Consider the following 24,166-nt stretch of genomic DNA (forward strand, 5'->3'; position numbering starts at 1 on the left):
TGTATTTTGTACCCTTTTCGCAACATCATTGTGAACACCTGTTTACAGCAGAAACCTAAAATCTCTTTCCAGGCTATGCTGCCCACAGGGAAGAATGTCAGAAAGCAAATACCACCATTCTGGAAAGCATCTTTAATTTTAGTTGTTGTCTTAATCTTTTACAGAGATACAAAGAATGAAAAGCATTTTACAAGTCTGTATAATGATGTACTGATCGCACAGTAGCCGCCCTTCTAGATTTTGCAAGCTGAAGGAAAACTAAGCCCATTGTCATATTTTTCACACTTTAAGCATTTTTTCCATTTTAAATTCAAGAAAATTGCAGTCATTGCAACACTAATCAAGCCTCTAGGAACACCACACACACACAAAGTATCCTCTTTGCTGTGGACTTTGCTTACCTCATTATCAGTGTGGATCTTCAGAAAATTTCCACGTGAAAGGAAGAGTCAGACCAAAGACTTCAGAATGAAAAGGATCATGTGGGAAATCTCACAATTTAAAATTTCAAAGAAGAAAACGATGTGTCTATTTATCTGCCACATGATATAAATACTGTTTCCATCACTTAGAAGCAGTATTTAACAAAAAATTCAGTTTTATCAGAAGTTTAATCTACCTTAGGATCTCAGCCTCACCTCCAAGCTGCCATTAGGGTTAGGGCTGGGGTTGTCACAAGAACTAATGCTCCTGGAACACTTGGAAAAGGCATGACAAGGGAAGCAGCCTACAGCTCCAACAGTGCTGCCTCCACATCCACTTTTAGAAGCACAATAATTTTTCTAGGGTTTAAGTCAGTATACTTAACACTATAAACATACATTAAATCAACACAGCACACAATAACAAGATGCACAAATAATTTTTCAGTATACTGACATCTTAATGGGAAAGACTGTTGGTATGTATTTACACAGTGGTTTTGTAATGCATGCTCATGGTTATTACCCATTTTATATTATTTTCTTTAGGAATTAAAATCTTCCTTATATATCAAATTTAAAATTGTATGACTAATGGTAGTACCAACATGGTAAACACAAGAGAGGGATATGCATAAACAGACACCCAAAACTTGCGTATTGCAAACATCGCCTCAAAATTACACTTTTGGGAAACCACCTAGTGTGTCTAAAGGAAACAAACTAACTCAAACTGAAAGTAGAATAAGTAACCATTTGCTTTCTATAGTTACTCATTTGTTCATAATGCTGCAGCATTTGGAAGATATAACTCATCCAAGATACAAGAAAACTGGAAAAGCTGCTAAGCTACGAAAGTGCTAGAACCTAGACAGAACTGAAAGTTGTTGTCATGACTTAAAATGAATGCTGTAAAATATTGAACATAATGTAGTTTGAAAACTTAGCTCTTTTTCCTCATTCTCTGCTCCATAACCATTACTGGGAGGAAAAAAGGAGAGGTGAAAAGCCACAGGTGCTTAGCCCCTGACCCACACATGTCAGGGTGGAAGGGTGAGTGATTTGCTCTATTTACCTTTATTTCATCCTGTGGAACTGTCACTCCTTGTGGAAAGCTACAAACCTCTACCATTAAATTAATTTATTTTGCTAGTCTGTGAGAACTTGGCTTGGTGAACAGGCCTTACAAAAACTTGCTGTGAAACCCTCACATAAAGATCTCATAAACACATCAGCGTATCATGCGGCTCGCTATGGGCAGGGCAAGGGTGAACTTGCACTTACTGGAAATTACGAAATTACCATTTTGAAATGCCGCTATCCTGAAAAATCTTCCTTGGACAAACACGGAGGAGGATAAGCGAGTGCATGAGACAACACTTTCCTCACTTCTCCTGAGCAATGAAAATTCACCGGATGAGGCTCTGAGCAACCTGGTCGAGTGGAAGTGCGTCCTGTCCCTGCAGAGGAGTTGGGACGAGATGATCTTTCAGGTCCCTTCCAACTCACACCGTTCTATGATTCTACACAGTGGACAATTCACTGCGGCGCTCTGCGTTTGGTTCTGGCATCCTGCATCATCTTTCGAGAACAGAACTCACACACCCCGGATGGAGAGCGATGCCTCCTCCTCTCCGGCCCAGGGGATGCTCCCCGGCAGGACGCGCTCCGGCCGGGGTGGGGGATGCTCCATCCACGGCCCGGGGAATGCCCCATCCATGGCCCGGGGGATGCTCCGTCCACGGCCCGAGGGATGCTCCATCCACGGCCCGGGGGATGCTCCATCCATGGCCCGAGGGATGCTCCATCCACGGCCCGAGGGATGCTCCATCCACGGCCCGAGGGATGCTCCATCCACGGCCCGAGGGATGCTCCATCCACGGCCCGGGGAATGCCTCCCGCCACAGCTCCCCCGCGGCTCCCGTCCCGCCACAGCTCTCCGGGGCACGGCGGGCACGGCGCTCCCTCAGCTCGCTCCTCCCACCGCGGCTGCTCCGCCTTTTTTCCGTGAGGAACTGGCTCCTCGGTGGGGTTGAAGGAGGAGAGAACCGCCGGCGAACCGGAGAGGAGGCGGGGCAGGGCGGTGCGAGGGGAGGCGAGGGAGCGGGCGAGAGGAGCGGCGCCGCGGGCCTCGCTGCGCCCGGCGGAGTGCGAGCATGAGCGGCGGGGATGGCGGCGGGGGCCGGCCGGGAGCCCTCAGCTACCCTCTCCCCTCCATCCCCTCCAGCAAACTCCCGGATCTGCGCTTTATCAGCCGCGGCGCTTACGGGACGGTGTCGGCCGCCCGGCACGCCGACTGGAGGGTCCCGGTGGCCCTCAAGTGCCTGCAGGGGCCGCTGCTGGACAGGTAACGGTGGGCAGGGGGCGGCCGGCCGGGCAGCGCCGGGAGGAGGGCCGCGCTGGGCCCACCTTGCCCTAAACCAGCCCCAGAATGGGCTCGAGTGCCGGTCCAGCACGCCGGCGTGGGTTTGTGAGGTCGGTGGGTCAGAACCTGGTGTTTTGGTAGGCACCCTTGCTCTGATTCCACGGGGAAAGGGGATTCCACGAAGTGATTCAGCTTGAGCCGAAAGAAAGCGCGTACCGGCCCAGGAGCTTCCTCTCTTTCGATTTTTGTAAATGGGTGGTTTCGATCTCGGTCTGTGAGACACTGAGTTGTTTCTTTTGGAGTTTTCTTCACTGTGCATCTTGATTCCTCCTCAAGGTGGGAGTGACAAAGTTTGGCTTCTTGCTGGTCTGTTGGTTGCTAACCATTTTGCTGAGGTATCAGCAGGATATTACAGTACAGGGATTACTACAGATTTGGTGTTTAGAGAGAGAATATGGGGAATATACTGTTGTATCCACTAGAGATTTCTTCTAGCTTCTAGATCAAGCATCTCCAAGACAATGCACAATTACTGTTTTTTCCCCAGATCTCACAGTACTGAGAGAAGCTGATTTAAAATAATGGGCTTGTAGGCCCCCCTGCTGAACTGGTATTTTCCATGTAACAGTCATGTTCCCCATTTTCCAGGGACTCAAGTGGCATCATGTTTATTACAGTAGCTGTCACTCCATATAAGGGGGCAGCAAGTTGTACTTTTTCATTCATCTCTGTCTCGTTCAATCCCTATAGTTCCAATTTTTTAACATGTCAATGTAAATTTGCTGTTTGAAGCCTAACTGATTGTAAACCTGCCTCTGAGTGTTATCTTGGTGTCTTCAAGCTTTATTGCCTCAGGTTTCTTTGGTCTAGTATTAGGTCTTTAGATAGGATAGCTTCACTCAGAAAGGCTTCTAATCTCATGATCCAAAATACCAGAATTTAAAACAAGTTGTTCTAAGCTCTTTCACCTCTTATTAGCCCCCTGTGTGTATACAAAGGCTTTATCTCTGAAATCTTGCCAGAGATGGAATCTCAGGTATGTTGTGTTCTCTGATAAGTTGGGAGGTGGGGGAGGTTGTGTTGTGGGCTTCTTTTTGTTTGGATTTTTTTTAATATAAATGTCTGCTTAAATCCCTGCTAATTGGAAATACAACATTTATCCTCAGAACTCAGTTGGGAGAAAACAAGAATTTGGATTAACCTGTGAAATTATAATTAAAAGGGCAGGTGAGGTAATCAAAATAATTCAGTCACCTACCATATATCACACAAAGCCCAGAAATGCTATCAGAAGACTGAAAGCTGTAAAAAATCTGTTATAGCTGAATTTCTGCAGCAAGTGCTTTGTTGGTTGTATAGTAGGCAATATGAAATGCCAGCCTGTAAGTGTTGTCAAGAAAAGGGATGAGGTCATGGTTAATTGCCCAAGTGGGTACTGTGGGCTGTGCATCCCAGAATATGGCATCTGACCAGCCAAAGAGCAAAGCCAATTGGGAAGCTGATGTGGGAATGCACTCATTTAGGCATTACTCAGTGCCCTTCTGGTATGGAGCAGACAAAGTGACTGACAGACACAGGAATAACTTCAGTATGTTGCAATTTTTTTCCCAACTACAGCTGAATCCCATGCCAATATGCCCAACTGTCTGGGAAAACCCCTAGCTTCCTCAAACCTAGTCATTTTTGGAGAGAGGGAGGAAGGGATAGAGTTGTGTCATGCTTCCCATACTTTTCTCAAAGGCTGTCTTTTTACTTTTATAATTTCTTAGAGTTTCCTATAAGTCTTTTTCCATCACATAGATAAAAGGGCTTTAATTTCATATCCATCAAAATTCAAAGATTCCTGCTGTTAAGAGCCACAGGCTTTAGTTCACATGGCTTCCTCTTTTCCCCACTACACCATGCGGACCTTTTCTTTGTGAGGGATAAATCCACCTCGATGGATCCAGAGTGCTTCAGGGTGTGCCCTGGGCTCGGTGGGCACAAACTGTCTCTCACCCAGGAGCTGTGCTGTGCACGTAACACAGTGCTGTGCTGAGCAAATTGTAGTGGGCATAGCCCTGGTCCAGCACAGCCCTCTTGCTTCTGAGTCAGACTGGCTCTCATCCAAAGGATCAATCTTAAATGTGCTGTAAATGTCTTGCATTTGGATATCCTAGCCATGTACTTGTACCTGTACCAGTCTCTGCTGGTATAAAATCTAAATCTTTTTTTTCATGGAATTATCCTTCATAGTCCAACTATCCTCATTGATAACAAACCCATTTTTTTCAAGACTCTTTGAGATGTAAGGCATACCAAATAGTTTCTGCTTTTAGGGATAGAAGCATACTCAATCTTACATAAAACTTGATCTTCTCAAATCCACGTGCTGCAAGGTGTGAATTTGTAATTTGTCAAACCCACATTAATGAGGAGTTTTGAGGTAACAGAGAGGATCCACATGGTCAAATTCAGGCATCCAAACACGATGAGGTTGGTCTGTTCCTGCTTCCTGTGCAACTGGGGAATGTTTTTTCCAGAGAGTGATTCAAAGCAGGGGCTCAGTTTGAAGGAATGATTTATGCTAAAGTGAAGCATAGTTAATTGTTTCTTTTCCTTCAGAAGTCAAAAGTGCATTCCTTTAGCCTCTATTATTTTAGTGTATATCAGAGCCCCCTAAATTTAAATGGTTGGAGAACCATGAGTATTAAAATCTCCACTATCTAGGAGATAAATATTGGGCCAGAGTGAATACTCAGGGTTTGAAGATGTTCAGTAAAGTAGGACAAATGTAGCTGGTTGTTACCATTATGGTTACAAAGAATGGTGGAAGTTGGAAGTTCTGACTGGATCCTTATTTACTGGAAACATGGATGAAATGTGTGATGGAAATAGAGGGATTGTGTAGTACAGCAAAACCAGGGAAGCTGTCTTGTCTTTGCAATTGCAGATTCTAGTTTGTCTTACAAGACATTTGTCTTGTTCTCAAAACAGCATGGTAGAAATCAAACGGTAAAAAGGTGATGGTAATGCATACAGGGGCATAATTGACAGTGAAAACAGTGAACACAGCATTTGCTTTGAGTTTCCTAGTACTGGTATGGTAATGCTTTCTATTTGTTTGCTTTTTCTCTTTAAGTGATAGAAACCACCTTCTAAAAGAAGCAGAGATATTACACAAAGCAAGGTTTAGTTATATTCTGCCAATTTTGGGAATTTGCAACGAGCCTGAATTTCTGGGGATAGTAACAGAATACATGACCAATGGGTCATTAAACCAGCTGTTGCATGGGGTAAGTGTACTTACAGTCTTTAAATAAGATACCTGGCTGCTTCAAGTAGATTGCAATTTCCATACTTAATTAGTAAAGTGTTTTACTTATATTGTTTCACGTTAAAAGACAGTCATTATCCCTAGTAGTTTCTTGGTGCTCAGATAGGTCTTCTGTATCTCAAAAAGATAACTAAACTCAGCTGACTTAAGTTTTATTAATCCTTTTCCTTTAATATTGTGACCTATAACTAGCTTTATGTTGAATTATTACATACAGTCGCTACAAATATCTCTGTTGTTCTCTAATTAGATTCTGAAATACTTACAGTTGCTTCAGCCTGGGTTTCTGAATTACTGTCAATACAGATACTGATTTTTTTCATTCATTTGAATATTTTAAAAAATCAATTTAAGATTTTGATTTAATTTATAGAGGCCAAATATTGCTAATATAAACAGGTATGAATATTTCTACCAGATCTTACTCTCTGAGTAAGCTCTCCTGTGCTGAACTCTCAGTTGCTCCCATCTGCTTGCCCTGAACATACAATGTTGCTACTGTAAAGCTACTGCAGTTGTGTCTCAATAGCAGTGAAGTTTCTTCTCCACCTTTAATCAATATATATCTCGTGCTGTAGAGAGCACATCTGTGTGTTTTCCATAAAGGTGTTAGTGTAAAAATAAGTTTTAAGATTTCAGTTAATTTACTGCATTTTTCTTGCTGTGTTAACATTTATAAAGGTAGTATTTTGTGCATAGTTTCAATACAGCTCTTTCTTTTCCCACAATGTCATTTGAAGATATGATTTTTGCCATTCTTCATGTAGGACTCATAAATTGTGGGTTTCAAGTTTCATGCAGAAGTTCATCTGTAATTCATATTTGCACGTGAATTACTAATGTGGTAAATGTTCTACATCATGTGTAGCAGTCATGAATTACTATGTGAATTCTAGGGGACGGAAACATAGCACTGCATGATTATTTACAATCAATAATATTTTAGCAATATTTGTTTGTACAGCTAATGAGTATTAATGCTCCCTTACAATTTTTAAGGAGTTTGTGTCATGTATGTTTTAAAAGATTAGTGCTTGCCAAAGTCACTTTCTTCTTCTTCGTAAATAAGTCTTTGTGTGTGCTGTTAGATCAGGACAGAGGATTATATTCTGGTTTTGTGGTTTTATCTTGGCAGAAAGATGAATATCCTGATATTCCCTGGTGCCTGAGATTCCGCATTCTTTACGAAATTGCTTTGGGAGTAAACTATTTGCACAACATGAATCCTCCATTGCTGCACCATGACTTGAAAACGCAGAACATTTTGCTGGATGATGAGTTTCATGTCAAGGTAGAGTTATTTAATTCTTATGTTCCTCAGCATCCAGAATGAGTGAAAGTGTTTTAATTATTGTAGAGTAGGAAGGGTAAGGTTGTGGCCATACAGAGGATGTAATTGTATGCTGGACTTTTTTCTATCCTTGCAGACACAACTTTGGAGTTTTTCTTCAAAAAACTCTGCATTTCTCATTTGTGGGTTTTCTCTCTCTGAAAAGACCAGAAAGATAGAATTTGAGCTGTTTCTGCTGTAGCAGTAGCTGATACTCAATAGTGGTTACACTCTTGTTTGTCAGCCTTCCAAGGGTAGCTACACCTTGGGCAGGAACACCAAGGTGCTCTTACAAGTTACTCCTGATCGGCAGTAGGTCAAATTCAAATGTTAGTGCTTCATTTGATACTTACCATGCAATATGGACCTATCTATTCTGTTGGTATAGTATAAGAACATGTAAAACATGACTGCAAAGTCTGAACATATTGGAAGATATTTTTTGTAAAGCTCCTTAGAACATGCAAACCTATACGGAAAAGTATCAGTAGTTTGAAACTTTAATTCTGCCTTTTAAAATATCATTGCCAATATCTGAAAAAGAAACTAAAAGTACTTCTGACTAAATGTTAGGTTCTTCCGTAATTGCAAGAGTTGGGTTTGTTGTTTCTTGTTTGTTTGTTTTTTTTTAAATATTCTCTGTTTTTATAATTGATATAATACGTTATTCAAGTAAATGGAAATAAGAGATATTCTGCACTGAATTCATACTTGAAAAGTGAATGTTTCAGTTGTTACCATGAGATGAATCTCTTTGTGAGTCCTTTGAGCAAAAATCTGCTGCTGATTTCTTCTGTCTCTATTGCACAGAATTTTTTCTTGGCAGCAAGGTTCCTCACGCGGCTTTGTCTTCACTCACACCCTCAGCAGGTCATACCTCCTCCCACTCAGTTGTGCCGGATCTCTCAAACTTCCTGATAAACCTGATCAGGGAACTGGTCCAAGTCATTTTTTTATCCACTGTCTTTTTAATCCCTAACAGCTTTGGTGTGGCCTGGTGTTCTGCCTGATCAGATCTGAACAGTTTCTTTGCTGGAGCCATTGAAGGGAGTAGGTTAACTCTTGCATATCTGCTGTGCATCCTGCAAGGAGAGTCCTTGAGGTTTTAAATGAAGCAAGATTCTCTAAATTAGGGCAGCTGACAGGAAATTCAAGGAAGGTTATCATGCATGCCAGATAGAAGAAATACTGCATATGTATAAAAGTAACATCTCTCATGGAGTGCTTCTGACTGTCCCTGGTCTAGTGAGTGAGAAAGAGTTGAGACCAATTACAATGAGGAAGGCTTGATGAAAGTAAGTTGTAGACAAGAAAGGTTACTTTGTATTTGTGGATTTTGGTGTACACTCTTCACAAAGCTTGTTTCTGTTATCATAGTTGCCACAGTGGTTGCACAAACATCTTTGTTGAAAATATCTTTGCTAATATGCAAATTCTGGACAAGTGCAGAGCTGGCAGCTGGCTGCTTTACTCTCTCCCATGTGTGCCAGGCACTGCAGCTCATCCAGCAGGTGTATTCTGCTAAATTTTTTTTCCCTACTCATAACCTAATCTGACATCTAGCACCCTGGCTTGTGAAAGTATGAGGATGTAAACTGAAGTCAGTTACTTCTTCATGTAGATACACTGTAACCTGTAGAAAGGGGCAAAGCTCCAGAGTGCACAGTAAAGAAAATATTCAGCAACTTCTTGCAGCACATAATTTCAGAATATCAAATTTATTAATTCCAGATTAATACGTCATAGTTTTGGGTGAGGTGAAGTGCCCTAAAATTTTTCAGTGAGATGAGCTGCCTGAGGATATTGCCAAGCTGAGTTATGTACAGCTACTATGATTTATACTAAACTCGTGCTTTCTTCACAGCCAGAGAAGCTACAGGTAATCAATGATCTTTTGTTGGCTATTTTTGACACAAAAATTGCACAGCTATTCATACAGCACAGCTATCTACAGCAGATTCCTCAGCCATAGAGTACATGAGTCCGTCCTTACAAGAACAGGATAGGGCAGTGCTGTAGGGATAGCATGAGTGATGACCTGGGAATGCTTTATGGACTGGAGTTGATGCCTCCTGTTGCTAGGAGAACCACATACTTTTTGTGTGTCAGGTTAAGAGCTTTGGGTGATCCCTTCTGGGTGTATTCTTCTGGGTGTATTTCAGGAATTTCAAAGAACTGTCAGCACATAAATCCAGGTTTTCTTCTCAGAACAACTGATTTTACCTTTCCAGATTGCAGATTTTGGCATGTCCAAATGGCGTGTCATATCCATGTCACAATCACGAAGTGAATCCTCTTTACCGGAAGGAGGGACAATTATCTACATGCCACCTGAGGATTACAACCCCAGCCAGAAAACCCGGGCAAGTGTGAAACATGATATCTACAGGTAACTCACATTGTTCTCAAGGGGCTTTGAAATTTGAACTCAAATCTGATTTACTGAACTTAGATTTTAACATATTCTCAGCAATTTTATAATTTTCAGTGGTGGTATCATAGCTGTATAGGCAAAATGAATTGGGAAGTAAAGAATTGAGTGATAATAGATTTAATGACTCATTTGTTTTATGCTGTGAGAAGTGTAATGCTCCAAATATTTAGCCGACTACACAAACAGAGGAGATTGGTTTCTGTAAATGAGCAGGCAATGTGTAGGGAAAGAAGAAGGCCATTCACAGTATTAACTCAATGCACATACTCTTATAATTTGTGTAATCAATTAACATAATTTGCAGAATGTACTTGGGTGAAAGATGAAAACATATTTTTAGAAAGGAGGTAGGAAAAAACAGGATAGTGGGGTTGGAGAAAGTAGTTATAGGGATCTCCTTAGGGAATAATTTGCTTTATGAAAGTTGTGGTAGGTTTGTGTTGGGCAGTCCTGAGTACAAATAATCATATAGTAAATAGAGTGGTAGTGACCCATATAACAAAAGGCAATCACTCCAAGGATATTGGAGTTACAATTGGCTGGTCTGAAATGGTTTGGAGAGCTCAGAGATTACTTGAAAGATTTTGGGAGGAATTGTCACGTGTGAATGAAAATTGAGGAAGCACAAACTGGCCAATCACTGTGACAAAGTCCATCTTTCTGGTGCAGTCTACCACCTTTACCTTCCCCCAGTCTCTGACACAGATGTATCTTGGTGAGAAATGACTCAGTCTCAGAGGGTCCTGCTGACTTCCAGGGAGACCACTATTTCTCTTGACTTTCCCTTACCCTTAAGGGGTGCATGAAGTTCCTTGACATTCCTGTCCAAAGAGTACAGGTGACAACATACCTGCTCTTCTTACCCTTTGATGAGATAATATGGGTTAGGAAAACATTGAAAAGAAAAAGCAGCATATTATGGGGAAAGGGTGACTGGTGGCTTAATGAATGGGTGGAGATGAAGAAGACAGATGTTTGTTGGAAAGAAAAAAATTTGTTCAGAGGAATAACAATCAGGTGGGAGAAAATAATAGAATACATCAGTAGAAGGGTGTAGAAAACTGAAAAGTAGAAGGGTGTAGAAAACTGGGAAGGAAAGAGATTATTTGAGAAGGTAGAAGAGAAGCCGAGACAACACTGGAAAGAGGAATGTTCAAGGCAGGAAGACATGAATGTGGAGAGACAGTGAAGGACCACCAGAAAGGCCACACAGGAGGATCTGTTCTCTCGATCAGGAGATGCTAAAAAGCAGAAATAAGAAAGGAGAACAGGAATATTATAAAGGGGAATGCTGCAGTGTTGTAGAACTGAGAAAATAATCTTTCACTGTAGAGAGATTCCAAACGGAATGAAAGATATTATTAAATACTTGGTTATTTTCTGGATGTCTAATTAATTGACCACAGCTGGGTGTTGTTGAGATATTGAAGCTAATTTGTGAAGAAGGATCTTTCTTAAAGAAATGGTTTAAACAAAAATTAAGCAGCATTAACTTCTACAAAAGGGATGATTTGCTTTACCAAAAGAATCCACCTGCATAGATTTATCAGGAATTTATCAAAACTAGACTTTCTGACAGGGAGGACTGTTTTTATTAAACGTTACATGGATAAATTTTATCATTCGTAAATGTTAAAATGTAAACAGAATAATTCAGAAAACTCAGTTTATATTATTGATTTTATGCACTTACTTGTTTCTTACTTCATTTTTTTGAATTCTTCTTAATTGATAGCTGTCAGATAATACAATGCAATTAAGTGTACCTGTATGCAAAATTTGGTACTTCTTAGTGATGCAGGAAGGAAGCTCAGCACATTCACACCAAGGATGAGGAGAAACCCTTAAGAGCAATTGATCATAGTGATTATTTTCTGGAATAACACCGTCACAATGCTTATAAAGACTTGGACTGGCAGCATGGAAATATTCACTTATCAGCACCTTGCATGAATTCTGAAGTTATGGAAGCACTGAGGCTTTAGCCTGGATCTTTTCTAAATCTGCGTAGTGGAACTGGATACTTCAGTACTGTTGTGGGAATAATGTTAGGATCTTTTGGGATAAGTCATGGAATAAAGCTTCATTTAGATGTGGTAGAATATGCCAAGGAAAAATTGGAGAGAAGGACTCAGAATTCAATGCTGCTTTTAAATGAAACCATCCCAACTTACTTAAATGATAATGTTGTTTAAAGTTACCTTTTTTAATATATCCTGATGGCTGAAGAGAGTGACTAGTTTACTAAAGATGGGGCAAGTTTGTACTCACTGAATGATTTGCCATTCATGTTGGTGGGAATGGAAAAGGTCACTGGTTTGAGTGAGCGCATGTGTTCGATTTCCTGGAATTCGTTCAGGGTAGTCTTCCCTTTTGGAAAGTGAATGCTGTGTGTGACGTCTCTCCCTATGGAGAAGATTGCATATGTTGAAAGCATATCTGTGGGGTGGGGGTAGCTGGAGTGTGCACCCCAAGTGCAAGTTTGTATCTTACCTCTCTCTGTGGCACTGTGTGGGGATAGAGGTGTGGATCAAAGCTATCCTGCCTGCTAATACCCAGCTTCCCCTGGGAATGTCAGAGAGTGTAAATCCGTACTGGGAAGGTGCCGGAGTATTGCAGATAGGACAGAGCAGTTGGCTCCCTGGGAGCCTCCCTGCTAAGGTTTAAACTCCTTGTACATAATTCACAACGTATTAATATAGCCAAGTTAATACAGATTTGGAATAGGAGTTTATATGCCATGGATCTTCTCTGTACTTAGTAGTATTAACTAGTTCTAGCTGAAGTCACTGGTTGAGATTCCTGCTAATTTTCAAATATTCATGTCATCGTTTTTGTTAGCTACTGTCAGTCCCACATGTGCTTGCAGGACCATGTTACCAAAATGTTTTAAATAAAATGTAAATCTAATCATATTGTATTAGTGAGTGTTGGTAGTCCAAAATAACATCTTCTGTACTTTTTATACTTTGAACAGTTATGCAATTATCATGTGGGAAGTGATGTCAAGGAAGCAGCCATTTGAAGGTAATTTATTTTTCCTGCCATACCTAGAGGTTAAACCTGAAACCTGGGGACTTCATTTTAGGGATTACTTTGTAATAATTCAACTTGTAAGCTTGTTGAAGAATGCTTTGAAATGCTTTCCAAATTAGACTCTTTTTTAGTATCTTTTCTAATTACAGTGTTATTTCATGAATTAAAAATACTTTTTTGCAAATTAAAAAAGAAACATAACCTTATTTTGATAAATTCTATGTCTGCAAACCAATTTACTCCTCCCATATAGTAAGCTCTTTATATTGCATATGTTTCTAATGACTTAACAATGTCTGTTTTGACAGAAGTTATAAACCCCTTGCAGATAATGTATAGTGTGTCACAAGGACAGCGACTAGACTTGGGTGAAGAAAGTCTGTCAATGGACATTCCTCATCGAGGGCTTATCATAAGATTGATGGAAAGTGGATGGGCACAAAATCCAGATGAAAGACCATCGTTCTTAAGTGAGTTTACCTTGTATAATGGGAAGATTTTTAAACGGCCAGATTTCTGTTGACCATGATACTTACAGAGCAAGGTTACAGTCGTGAAAGGGAAGTGTTAAAGATGTCAGGAGATACATGTGCTCAGTCTTGTTTATGATAAGGTGCTTGGCTGCTTCCTCCATGTCCGTAAACAAACTTTTATGAATAGAATTATGTGTGTGCCATGAAACCAGGTTGGTTGGTGGAGTTTTTTGCTTTTACCCTCTCTTACTTTACCTGTAAAAAAGCAGCATGTTTTGTTTAACTACTTGTGTTTGGAGTTTTTTGTTTATTGTTGAAGATAATTTGGTGTTTTTAAGCAGGGTGGGAGAAGTATAAAATGAGTACTGTGGGGTTTATGAGCACACAACTAACACCATCAAACCATTGCACATCAGATATGTTGTAGTGGCTTCAACTTATGTTTGCATCTCAGTATAAATCTTTCACTGACACTTTATCTTTTATTGTTCCATCTCCTTTATCAAGCAAGAACTGGATTTTTTTTCCAAGCATGGAAATATATCTAAATACAATATTTTCTAAAATCAAAAAGAAAAGACACATCATGGTATTTCCCAATGGATTCTTGTTTTCCTATGCCAATTAACAAAAACAAAAAAATAGCAATTTAAGTCTATGGTCACACTGAAGGGAAAATTCTCTGGTTCTACAGTGTGAGCTAACTTGGATCCATCTTAGTGCCATGTCTGTAGTAAGATGGTCTTTGAAAAAAAAATGCACTGCTTTTACCTCTACTCCATTGTCATAGAAAGAAGAAGTTGCAAAACTATTGCAAAATTAAGGGAAGTAAAGCTCACTGATGGGGAACTTAAGCAATATCATAGCACAGGGACGCAGACACACAAATACAAAAACATCCAAACCCCCTTTCTATTAAATAAACCTTAAATAGAAAAGCTCGGCTAGCCTGTCTATTCCTCTTATAAAGAAACTATAAAGACTGCTTATCACCATCTTTCTGCATGTACTTGGAGTGTCTACCTACAATTTATAGTCAACAAAAGTTAACAATGGTAGTATTTCAGTGTGGAAAATGGCCTGCCAAATCTGTATAACTCCCAGTGTTGAATGTATGTCTTGACGATGCTAGTGTAAGAAAAAGTTCATATGGAAGAATAGTGGTAAGATTATAGTAAAATAAAAATATATTAATAAGGATGCCATGTGATGAGTCGCTAGTATGGTAAATTAGTTTTGCTGAATCAGTGGAGTTCACAAAAAAGCAGTACAATTGTGATATGCTGTCATCCTTTCCTGAGGTTTTGTTGTATTTGAGCACAGTTTCAAAGGCATTTTTATAACATTGTTATCTCAAAATGTGAAATATTTAGTATTGTAAACTTCTAAGCACTGGAAAACAAGAAAGCATAGCACAGGTAGTTGTTGGCTTATTGGACTTTCGTGTGCCTCCCTGTATGTGCAGTGATTTTAACTTCTCTGAGCTGCTGCATTTGGTGGGAGTGAGACCAGTGTCACTTGGTTTCACTGGATGTGATCGTCATGCCTTGACTATCCCATCTTCTCTGGCCCTGCCTCATGCCTTAAGCATGTATTCTGGATATTGCTGTGTTGGGGGTGTGTTTGTTTATTTTTCTGGTATAAATCTTTAACACCTCTTCTGGAGTGGGAAGACAGCAACCCACTCTGAGGTCTTACGGTGTTCGGTCCTGTTCAGCTAATCAGGCTGGATGGGTCTACCTTAAAATTGGTAAGCAAACTTACCAATCTCTCTGTTCCATGAATGTGAGACTTGTGGTCCAGCACAGTCCTGGATCTCTTTTGATACAGAGTGATGAGGTGGCCAGGTCAGTACAGGGTTTATTTTGGTGGTGTGAACTGTTCTAACGGCTGGAAGCAAGCAGCTTCTGTTTTAGCAGCATAAGGGGTTTGATACATGTCAATAGACAAATTATTTTTATAAATGTAAGAAAACACACTTCAGTAAAAGGACAACTTGATTTCTACTTCAAACCATTCATAAAATATTCTTCCTTTATTTAGAATGTTTAATAGACCTGGAGCCAGTTCTACGAACATTTGATGAAATAGCTATGCTGGAAGCAGTAATTCTGTTGAAGAGATCAAAGGTACGTAGCTTTTGTTACAGTCATGAGTTGGTCAAATAAGTTGGTAACTTTCACCTTCTAAAAGAAGTGTAATCTCCTTTGTCATTTCTCCTCAGTCTCCTTTGTCTAACCTTGTATCTGGTTGAAATATATGTTTGTGCAGAGCTGTCATCTTGTCTGATAGCAGAAATTTGATACAGGTAAATATTTCTCTTGCAGTCACTATATGAATCACGATGTATTTACAGGAGTGGAAAGAAAGCAAATGTGGAGCAGGTATCTCTAAATATACCTCTGAATCCTGAAAAGGTAAATACTTTACATACTGCATTTGGTATGTCAGCATCCTGAGAGCTTAAAGGAAGGTTAACTTGTTAAGGGGAGTTGTTCTGGACTTTACTTTCCTTTGTGGTCAGGAAAGGCATAAAATGCTTGAGCCAGTGTGTAACAAATGCAAAGCCATATATGTGAAAATAGTAAAAGATGAATATGCAGAAATTAGAAGGGCAGCTAAATACAAGAAAGTTCTAAATATGGCATGAAGCTGTGCCATGAGAGGTTTAGACTGGATATCAGGAAAATGTTCTTCCCCCAGTGGGTGGTTGGGCTCTGCAACCAGGCTGCCCAGGGAAATAGTTACAGCACCAAGCCTGGCAGAGTTTAAGTGTCTGAACCATCCTCTCAGGCATGTGGTGTGACTCTTGGGGATGGTCCTGTGCAGGGCCAGCAGTTGGACTTGATGATCCTTGTGGGTCCTGTCCCACTCAGCATATTCTGTGAGTCTGTGATCCCCTCAAGGAGGAATGCAGCACACAGTGCCTGCCAATAGTAAGAGGTTGTCTACTGCTCACTTGCACCTCTACAGACCTTGCTTCTATAGAGTCATATTGATTTGTATTTATCTTTTTATTCTTAATCTTGTTACTTTTGGTTCTCACTAGTAGTTAAACTTGTGTACAAAATTGCCATCAGCTTTGGAAAAACACAAGTATTGGGATTTTATAATTTCTTCTGATTTACCATATTTTAATTTGGCCATCTGTTGAGCATTTAGATAGCAGGGAAAACAGTGATGGGAAGGTTCTCTGTAAAAAATTGGAAATTCATATTTGTTTAATGTGCCTGTTCAGTTTAATTAATGTGCATGTTCAACCTGGATTTCTTTCAGCCAACAAATTCTAGCTCCATACCATGTGATGCACTTCCCCTTCGGAGCATCTCTCCAGATACATCAAAACTCCAGTCTATTCCTCAGTGTAATATCCTCTCATCAGGTGAGATACTCCTGATTTTGTGAAAATTTAAGTTGTCATTGCAGCTTTACACTCCCATTGTGACATTGCATTTGGGTAGTAGAAAGTTGGGTCTCTCTATGTCAGAAAAAAATGTCTTTTGTAACCTTTGTGCTTTGGGTAAAAAAGAGAGTTTTTAAGCTCTGATTTTCTGTTCCTGTCACTTGAGAAATCTCTAGAGCTCACAGGTTCAGTTTTCCTGCTCAGAGTTTTGAGTACAGAGGCAACATTTACTTGTCCCTTTTTTTTTAATTTGTGAACCACTTCTGAATATAAAAAGACTACACATTTTGAGGCATTCTTAGATGCAGAGTAAACTCAAACTTTCCAGTACAGCCCAACCTCTAGGTCATTTTGTATTCAATAAATAAGAGTAGCGTTAATAGACTGCTTTGCAAAAGTATCTGCACAGACCTTTTGTGCCCTTTTATGAATAAAGGTTGGCAAAATTCCTCCTGAAAACTCAGTTTTGAGGTTTGAGGTTCAGAAGCCAGAAAAATGCAGTGGGTCCCAGGTGTAATAACAATAAATTGTGAAACTAAAGCTGCATTTAAGTTTCTTCACTTGGTGGAATGCAAACATATTTCAAAAGAATGGAGTGTCCTTTGGCATTGCAGGGACCAGGAGTATGAAGGAAGACAAGACTATTGACTTCACTGCTACAAAATAAGGGCATCAAAAAGTATTCTGAGGTGCTCCAAAACCAGAGATGCTCTGGTAGAGATAGGACGACCCAGGCAGTTTCTTTTCCAGCTCCTGTTTGAACACAGACATAATTTTGAACTCAGTGTACTAGAAAGATACAAATACAGGAGGAATTTGGGAAAAGACATTATGGGAGGCTTAAGGAATTTCAGTTGCTGGAGAAAATGGCAGAAAGCAAATGCCAGGATACTCTGGCTGTACCTCAGCTGAAGCATTTACCTATACTCCTAGCATAAAAATCTCAGAGATAAAGAATAACTCATGTTTTCCCAGCCTAATAAGTATGTTTTGATGAATTTTAGAACATGGAATATTAATTTGAACATGAGTGTGGACTGTAAGTGTAATCACATGCGATTAAATGATAAATACCAGCCTTTCTTTCTGCTGGTTCCTGATAAAAATTGCTGTGTCTGCTTCTGAAGGTCAACAATGAAAATTTGTTGGTACAATTAATCTGATTGATCAGCTGGTGGTCATTTTATGGAGTCATTGCTTAGACTTTATTGTGTTTATGTAGAGATATTGTAAAGCTTGTGAAAATAGTGCCTACAAAACCCTATGAACTGCAGAAGTGTTTGTTATTACTTTGCCAATAGCTGCCTCAGGTAGTGTTGTAATGGAAAGCAGGACTGACATTTCTCAGTTTTCATACTGAAATGCAATTGTTTCAGGTAAAAAATCTATTCCCAGGTAGCTGTTAGCAAGAGAGGAGTTTGGCATGGCACCAAGGCAGAAGATAATGACTGTAGATTTTAGCTGAGGTTTGTTTTTTTCCACCAGTACCATTAGAATACTTTTTCAGAAAATTACTTCTTCAGAGTGAAGACTTGTCTTCTAGCCTTTAGCCTTTCTTTTAATCTTTCCTTTTTTTTTTCTCTTCCCTAGTGAGTTTTTCTAGGGTATTTCTTTAACAGCTCTTTTCCCTCTTCCTATATAATTTCTGATACAGAGTAATCGTTTTATATACTTTGTTTTGCTAGCTGAACAGGATGCACTCTTTTGAAATCCTTTTGTAAAATAAACTTCTGGTATCCTAACTAGTCATCCTGGTGCATGTTCTAACTGAAGTCATTGAACTAAGGCTACTTAGTATTATGAAAGACATGAAAAATGTTTTTTTGTCTAAAAAATCCCCTTTACTTAGTATACCTCAAAATTTTATTTTTCTTTCTCACAAGGTCCTTCGTTACAGAATAATCTACTTAAGGATTGGTTTTTTCCTCATTTCACTTCCAGTCATTAGCCCCAGCATGAAACAGAAAGTCTTGATCTCATATTTTTAATTCTGAATTTCCACTTCTGTTACTCCAGTCTTCTAGGTCACCTAGGTTCTTTTTGAGTAACTTGAGTCAACCTGGTTTTTTTCTGAATAATACCTGAATAACTCCTATTAGTTTTTTGGTTTTTTTGTTTTTGGGGATTTTTTTGAGGGAACTGGGGTTGTTCAGCCTGGAGAAAAGGAGGCTCAGAGGAGAGCTTATTGCTCTCTACAACTACCTGTGAGGAGGTTGTGGCCAGGTAGGGCCTCTTAACTGACAAGCAATAGTAGCAAGCAATAGGATGAGAGGAAATGGCCTTGAGTTGTGCCAGGGAAGGTTCAGATTGGATATTCAGAAAATTTTCTTCATGGCAGGAGTTGTCAAGCACTGGAAAAGGCTGCCCAGGGAAGTGGTTGAGTTACCAGCCCTGGAGGTATTTAAAAGACATGGCACTTCAGGACATGGTGTGGTGGTGGACTCGGCAGTGCTGGACTCAATGATCTCAAGGGTCTTTCCAACCTAAACGACTGTGTGATTTTATGATTGCATTTTTTATGCCATGGTCACTGGTCAAGATCATTGTCTCATATCAGTACAACCCAAGTAGTTTTGTCTTTATGTTATTAAATTAAATATGTGCACCTAAAGATCTATAACAATCTATCCCAGCAGAGCTGCTTGAAATACTTTCCTGACATGATCTTTCACTCACAGTGGTTGTCTCCTAATCCCTTTTCATTCATGCTCTAGATGATACCTGCTGCTTCACACTACATAGCTCTGCCCAACTTGCTCTCTTGTTCATGAAATAAAATACTAGTTACTATGAATTCTAGTCCATCATTTTTAAAATAATGAGAATGAAGTTTCTTCCACATTTTCCTATTTCTGCTCCATGTACTTACAGACATATTCTTCTACAGGTCAACAATGAGCTGGGAATACACCTTGAGATTTCCCCATTGGACAGGTAATCTTGAGTTGTCCATGGGGCTACCTCATTTTGTCTTTAGATGCTCATCTGAATTCTTGCATCTGCATCTCTGGTTCTCAGTTAACATCATACTTAAAGTGTCTTTATCAAATGACACTGTGAAAGTCTGTAATCAAAGCTATTTACAGAGTTAGGCACATGTCCTGTGGTTCATTTCTCATCAGCTGTTTGTCATCTCTTTCTTGAGACATTCCTATTGCTGCTTTCGTATTTGTTATTCTTTTCTACTATAAAAATCCTAAAACTAGATATTGTTATACTTCCCACCTGATAGATATCCTTTTTACTTTTCTTTGCAAAAGTTTACATGAACCTTTCATGAAGTCATATCCTGTTTTGATGGACTACAAAAAGCTCCCATAGGCCTCTCACTGAATGTTAACACTGCTCTTCATGTGCTTTTCCCCCACCTGAATCTTTAATATTTTCACCTTTGTTACGCTGCCAAACTTCATCAAAATAAATTAGTCTGCTTTCATGCTGACTTCCAGTTACCTTTCCAAATACCCAAAGGGTTTATTTTGTTTTTCTGGTCCCTACAAAAATTTTCTGTCAAACAGAGCTTTTTCATTAAAGTTCATATCTACCAGATTTTTACTTTAAAATAAAGCAGGATCCCCAAAACCATGGTCAGGCCCTAGTAAAATATAATGGACATAAATGTTCTCAGAACTTGAGTATAAGGACCAATTTGTTGTATATCATGTGAAAGTAGTTAGTTTATGTCTTCTTTTATGGAATTGCTCTAAATAGTCTCTGATGGCTGTATTTTATTTCAACACAGAAATAGTACAGTTTGTTCTTTTTCTTTTTTCTCCTCCTTTTTTTTTTCTAAGATGGAAATTCTGGGTGTCTACACTCTCTCAGCAGCCAGAGCATGGATGGAAATCTCTCTGTAACTCAGAGTGCCAAAGTCCTTGTGCATCCATACAGTAATGTTCTCTCATCTATCAAGAGTATTTCAGATGCCTCAGGTTCTGCATCCTGTGTGCTGCGGTCATCACCGATTCCTTCAGGTACAGCAAATTTAATTTTATTTCATTCCAAGACTCACAGTAAGTGTTCTAACATCAAATATATGTGTGTATGAAATGGAAACTGGAGCTGTTATTCATCTGCAAAATGAAAACAAAACATCTGCAAATTAAGAATGCAAGTAACTCTATCCTTGTAGATTTATATTACAAGGTAAGCAAAACCAGTGTAAAATGGGACCAAGTACAGGTATCTGCAGCTACTGGCTTTTTTTCCTCTTCATCAAATCCCAGCTGCCACGAGTCTTCTTTGTCCCATTCCCTATCTGCATATTATTTCTCCTATCTTCTACTTCTGTAGCAGTGCTACAGTCTAGCAGAATGGGAGAAAAACTTAGCTCAAACTTAGTCACCTTTTGCCTGTCACTTCTCACTTTTTAGGCTTTTCAGTCTTCCATTTAATAAGGGTGGGGCAGAGAGAAGCAGCAGCTGTGTCAGCATCTCACCTTTAATGATCCTCTGTGTTAGTTGAGAGCCTGCTACATTATAGTCTTATCCATCAAATAACTGGTAAAAGTTAACGCAAAATTTAACAAAAAGAAACTTCAATGATGAATTATTCAGATTTATTTTTTTTTGAGGGGCCACACAATAACATGCAACTTTATCTACTTTTGTCTACTGCATCATCCCTCTTCTGGAAATACAAGAATCAACACCTTTTCACTGTGTGAATCCTCCTTTTGGGAAAAATACCAGGAAACTACAGGGATATTTTCAGTAAACTTCAATAAAAATCCCCCTGGAAAGTGAATTTACCACCTGTCTCTTTTTAGTACCAGGTCGGGTTGAACACTGGAACAGGTTGCCCTTGGAGGCTGCAGAAGTACCATCATTTGGAGATGCTCAAAATTCAGCTGGACAAGGTCCTGAGCAACCTGAGTTATCCTTGAAGTTGGCCCAGCTTTGAGCAGGCCATTACACCAGATGACCTCCTTGAGGGTCCCTTCCAACCTAAATTATTCTGTGATTCAGATAGAATAAGTACTCTAACCACCAAATTTGTCAAATTGGAACATTTTAACAGCTTTTTCTCAGCTTGTTCTTTGTTCTGTGGCAATATTTATTGACAGACAGTTACAATCCCTTCCTTTTTTCTAATCCTTTCCAATCTCAGATTTTGTATTGGAAACCATACATCAGAATGTAGCTCATCAGTGGATCCAAAGTAAAAGAGAAGAAATTATTGATCAGATGACTGAAGCATGTTTGAATCAATCACTGGATGCTCTTCTATCAAGATTTTTACTCATGAAAGAAGATTATGAACTTATAAGCACCAAACCTACAAGGACATCAAAAGTACGACAACTGCTTGATACTTCAGACAGCCAAGGAGAGGAATTTGCCAGAATTATAGTACAAAAGTTGAAAGATAACAAACAGCTAGGACTTCAACCTTACCCAGACATTGTATCTAATTCTCAAAGACTGCATGTTTAAATTTATTCTTTCTTTTTGAAACCATGTGAATATTTCTTACATGATTCTTGTTTCTATATAGTATTTTATATATGTGCAGCTTTGTCTTTACTGTGCTTTTCTAGAATCTCAGAAATGACCCTGAGTTCATCTAGCTTACATTTGGTAAATGACCAGTTAGTGAGTTGGAGTGCAATCATAAAGCCAAACACTTGACAAATGTTGACTCAGTTTGTAAAAGTATTTTGTTTATACATGACAAAAACATTAAAGGTTCTCTATTTTATGTATTTGCTCTTTGTACACATCCTTTCACCTCACAGGATTGAGACAACTCATCTTAACATGGCATGTTTGTTTTCCTCCTTCCATCTACTCTTTCCCACAGAGGAGGTAAAAAAAATCTGGCTGCTCTATTTCAGGGCTGTTTAGCTGTGTGTGTAGTAAACTTTCTTCCTTAAGCCATGCTGATGTACATACAGGAGAAGAGTGGTAGGTGGGAGAAGTTTACATTGTGTTTTTACAGGTTATTTTATTGTTTTGGGGTTTTTTCCCTATTTTGTTGCCAGACCAAGTGCCTCAGACCACTGCATAAGAAGAATATTAGTCCAAAGAGGAGCCCAGGGGCAAGGAGGACGTTGTGCTTGTCATCTTTTTCTGCTCAGAACTGATACAGTGAAAAGGCTGCAGCTACAACTTTTTGCATTATTTGGTTAAACCACTTCAGCTATTCTTGAAATCATGGTAGGGTGAGATCAAGATGGAGCTTAAGTTAAGGGCATCCTCAGTAAATACCTCTTTAACCTTCCTTGGTCGTCTGCCTTGCCTTTGTCATCTGCCATCTTACCATCCCTTGCCTTTGTCAGCTGCCATAAATACTTCTCATGTCATGTTGCTGGATCAAACTTCTGACTCAATTTTATTTTTGGCATTTACATAATGAACAGTAGTTGGGAGTGTACAAAGATCAGTCATGCCCTGCCCTGCCATGCAGAAGGCCATGTGCAGGGGTCTCCTGCCATGACCTGCCTTAACCTTCTCCAGATAACATCTCTGCTGTCCTTTTTTTGTCTGAAGGATGGTGCTAACATGTTGAGGCACAAATGGGGCCACTTGAGAGGAAAAGGTATGTGGTAGTTTTTTCAGTTAATTTTACAAAACCTTAGGGACTTAAGGTGACTTCAAAACTAGTAAAAAATTACTGGTTTTAATTTGTCAGAACACAGCACAGGCAGATTATTTTTGCAAGCGCTAATAAATAGTTACAATTTCTGCTCACACTATCTAAAATTTGGGGAAACTCAAAATCCACATTTAAGAATACTGAAATCTACCTAAATTACCATATAAAAGGAGCAGATAAATGAAAAATCCTGAGTGATGGGTGTTTCAAAACCTATGGAGATGTGAGATCTGCCCCATTTCAATGATTCAAGTGTCAGTGTGGTCATAACTAATTGCCAACAGCTTACTTTTTTCAGTACCTTTATGATTTTGTGAACTGAATCACAAGAATATACTGTACAGTTTATTAGATAGGAGGGGTTTAAAATTCTTTTTAATAAAGTAAGTTTTTGACATAAACTGGTTACTTGCCTTTTATCCTGCTTGTTGCTGGAGGCTGTAAAATTCAAGCTAGAGACCTGAAACCAGGACCATGGTGCAGTGAATGGCTATGCTTTTTCTAGAGCAGACCTAATGATGTCTAGCAGGGAGAGGTCTGAGGAAAGCTGCCAGCCGTGCCAGTGGGAGTTTGGTGCCAGAGCTGTGTATTTCACTGCACATCACATTTTAAGCCACATTTGTCCATTATTATTGGTGCTTAAAAAAAAAAATGTGTCATGCAAGGCAGCAAACTAACATTTCTTCAGTCTGTCTCTAAAATTCATCATGTTTTTGATACTTTCTTGAGGAGCCACTGTAAGACACCTCCGTGAGGGGAAAGAGCATCCTGCTGCTTTCAAAGTCTCCCT

General features: G+C 39.5%; 1 protein-coding gene across 4 annotated transcripts; it reads left to right on the forward strand.

The window, feature by feature from the left end:
* Window positions 1–2,481: 2,481 nt before the first annotated feature.
* Window positions 2,482–22,483, forward strand: RIPK2 (receptor interacting serine/threonine kinase 2). 4 transcript variants are annotated; one of them, XM_085053147.1, is made up of 12 exons: window positions 2,482–2,769; window positions 5,909–6,062; window positions 7,239–7,394; window positions 9,665–9,822; window positions 12,845–12,894; window positions 13,212–13,373; window positions 15,420–15,505; window positions 15,704–15,793; window positions 16,653–16,758; window positions 20,574–20,753; window positions 21,548–21,637; window positions 21,889–22,483. In XM_085053147.1, exons 1-12 carry the CDS (start codon window positions 2,579–2,581, stop codon window positions 22,212–22,214), a joined length of 1,749 nt encoding a protein of 582 aa, XP_084909273.1. In that variant the 5' UTR covers window positions 2,482–2,578; the 3' UTR covers window positions 22,215–22,483. The 4 variants fall into 4 exon arrangements, with proteins under 4 accessions (XP_084909273.1, XP_084909277.1, XP_084909274.1 ...); XM_085053149.1 differs by lacking the exon at window positions 2,482–2,769 and adding an exon at window positions 2,839–2,897; XM_085053151.1 differs by having other exon boundaries at window positions 21,548–21,954.
* Window positions 22,484–24,166: the final 1,683 nt, after the last annotated feature.

The sequence above is a fragment of the Lichenostomus cassidix genome, chromosome 2 (assembly GCF_008360975.1).
Source record: "Lichenostomus cassidix isolate B80296 chromosome 2, HeHo_3.0, whole genome shotgun sequence".
NCBI lineage: Eukaryota > Metazoa > Chordata > Aves > Passeriformes > Meliphagidae > Lichenostomus > Lichenostomus cassidix.

Bases quoted from the DNA above. Each gene is read 5' to 3' on its own strand.
- RIPK2 (XM_085053147.1), top strand. From the start codon at position 2,579: ATGAGCGGCGGGGATGGCGGCGGGGGCCGGCCGGGAGCCCTCAGCTAC. The intron at 12,895-13,211 runs GTAATTTATTTT...CTGTTTTGACAG, and splicing joins AAGGAAGCAGCCATTTGAAG to AAGTTATAAACCCCTTGCAG. The intron at 13,374-15,419 runs GTGAGTTTACCT...TCCTTTATTTAG, and splicing joins TGAAAGACCATCGTTCTTAA to AATGTTTAATAGACCTGGAG.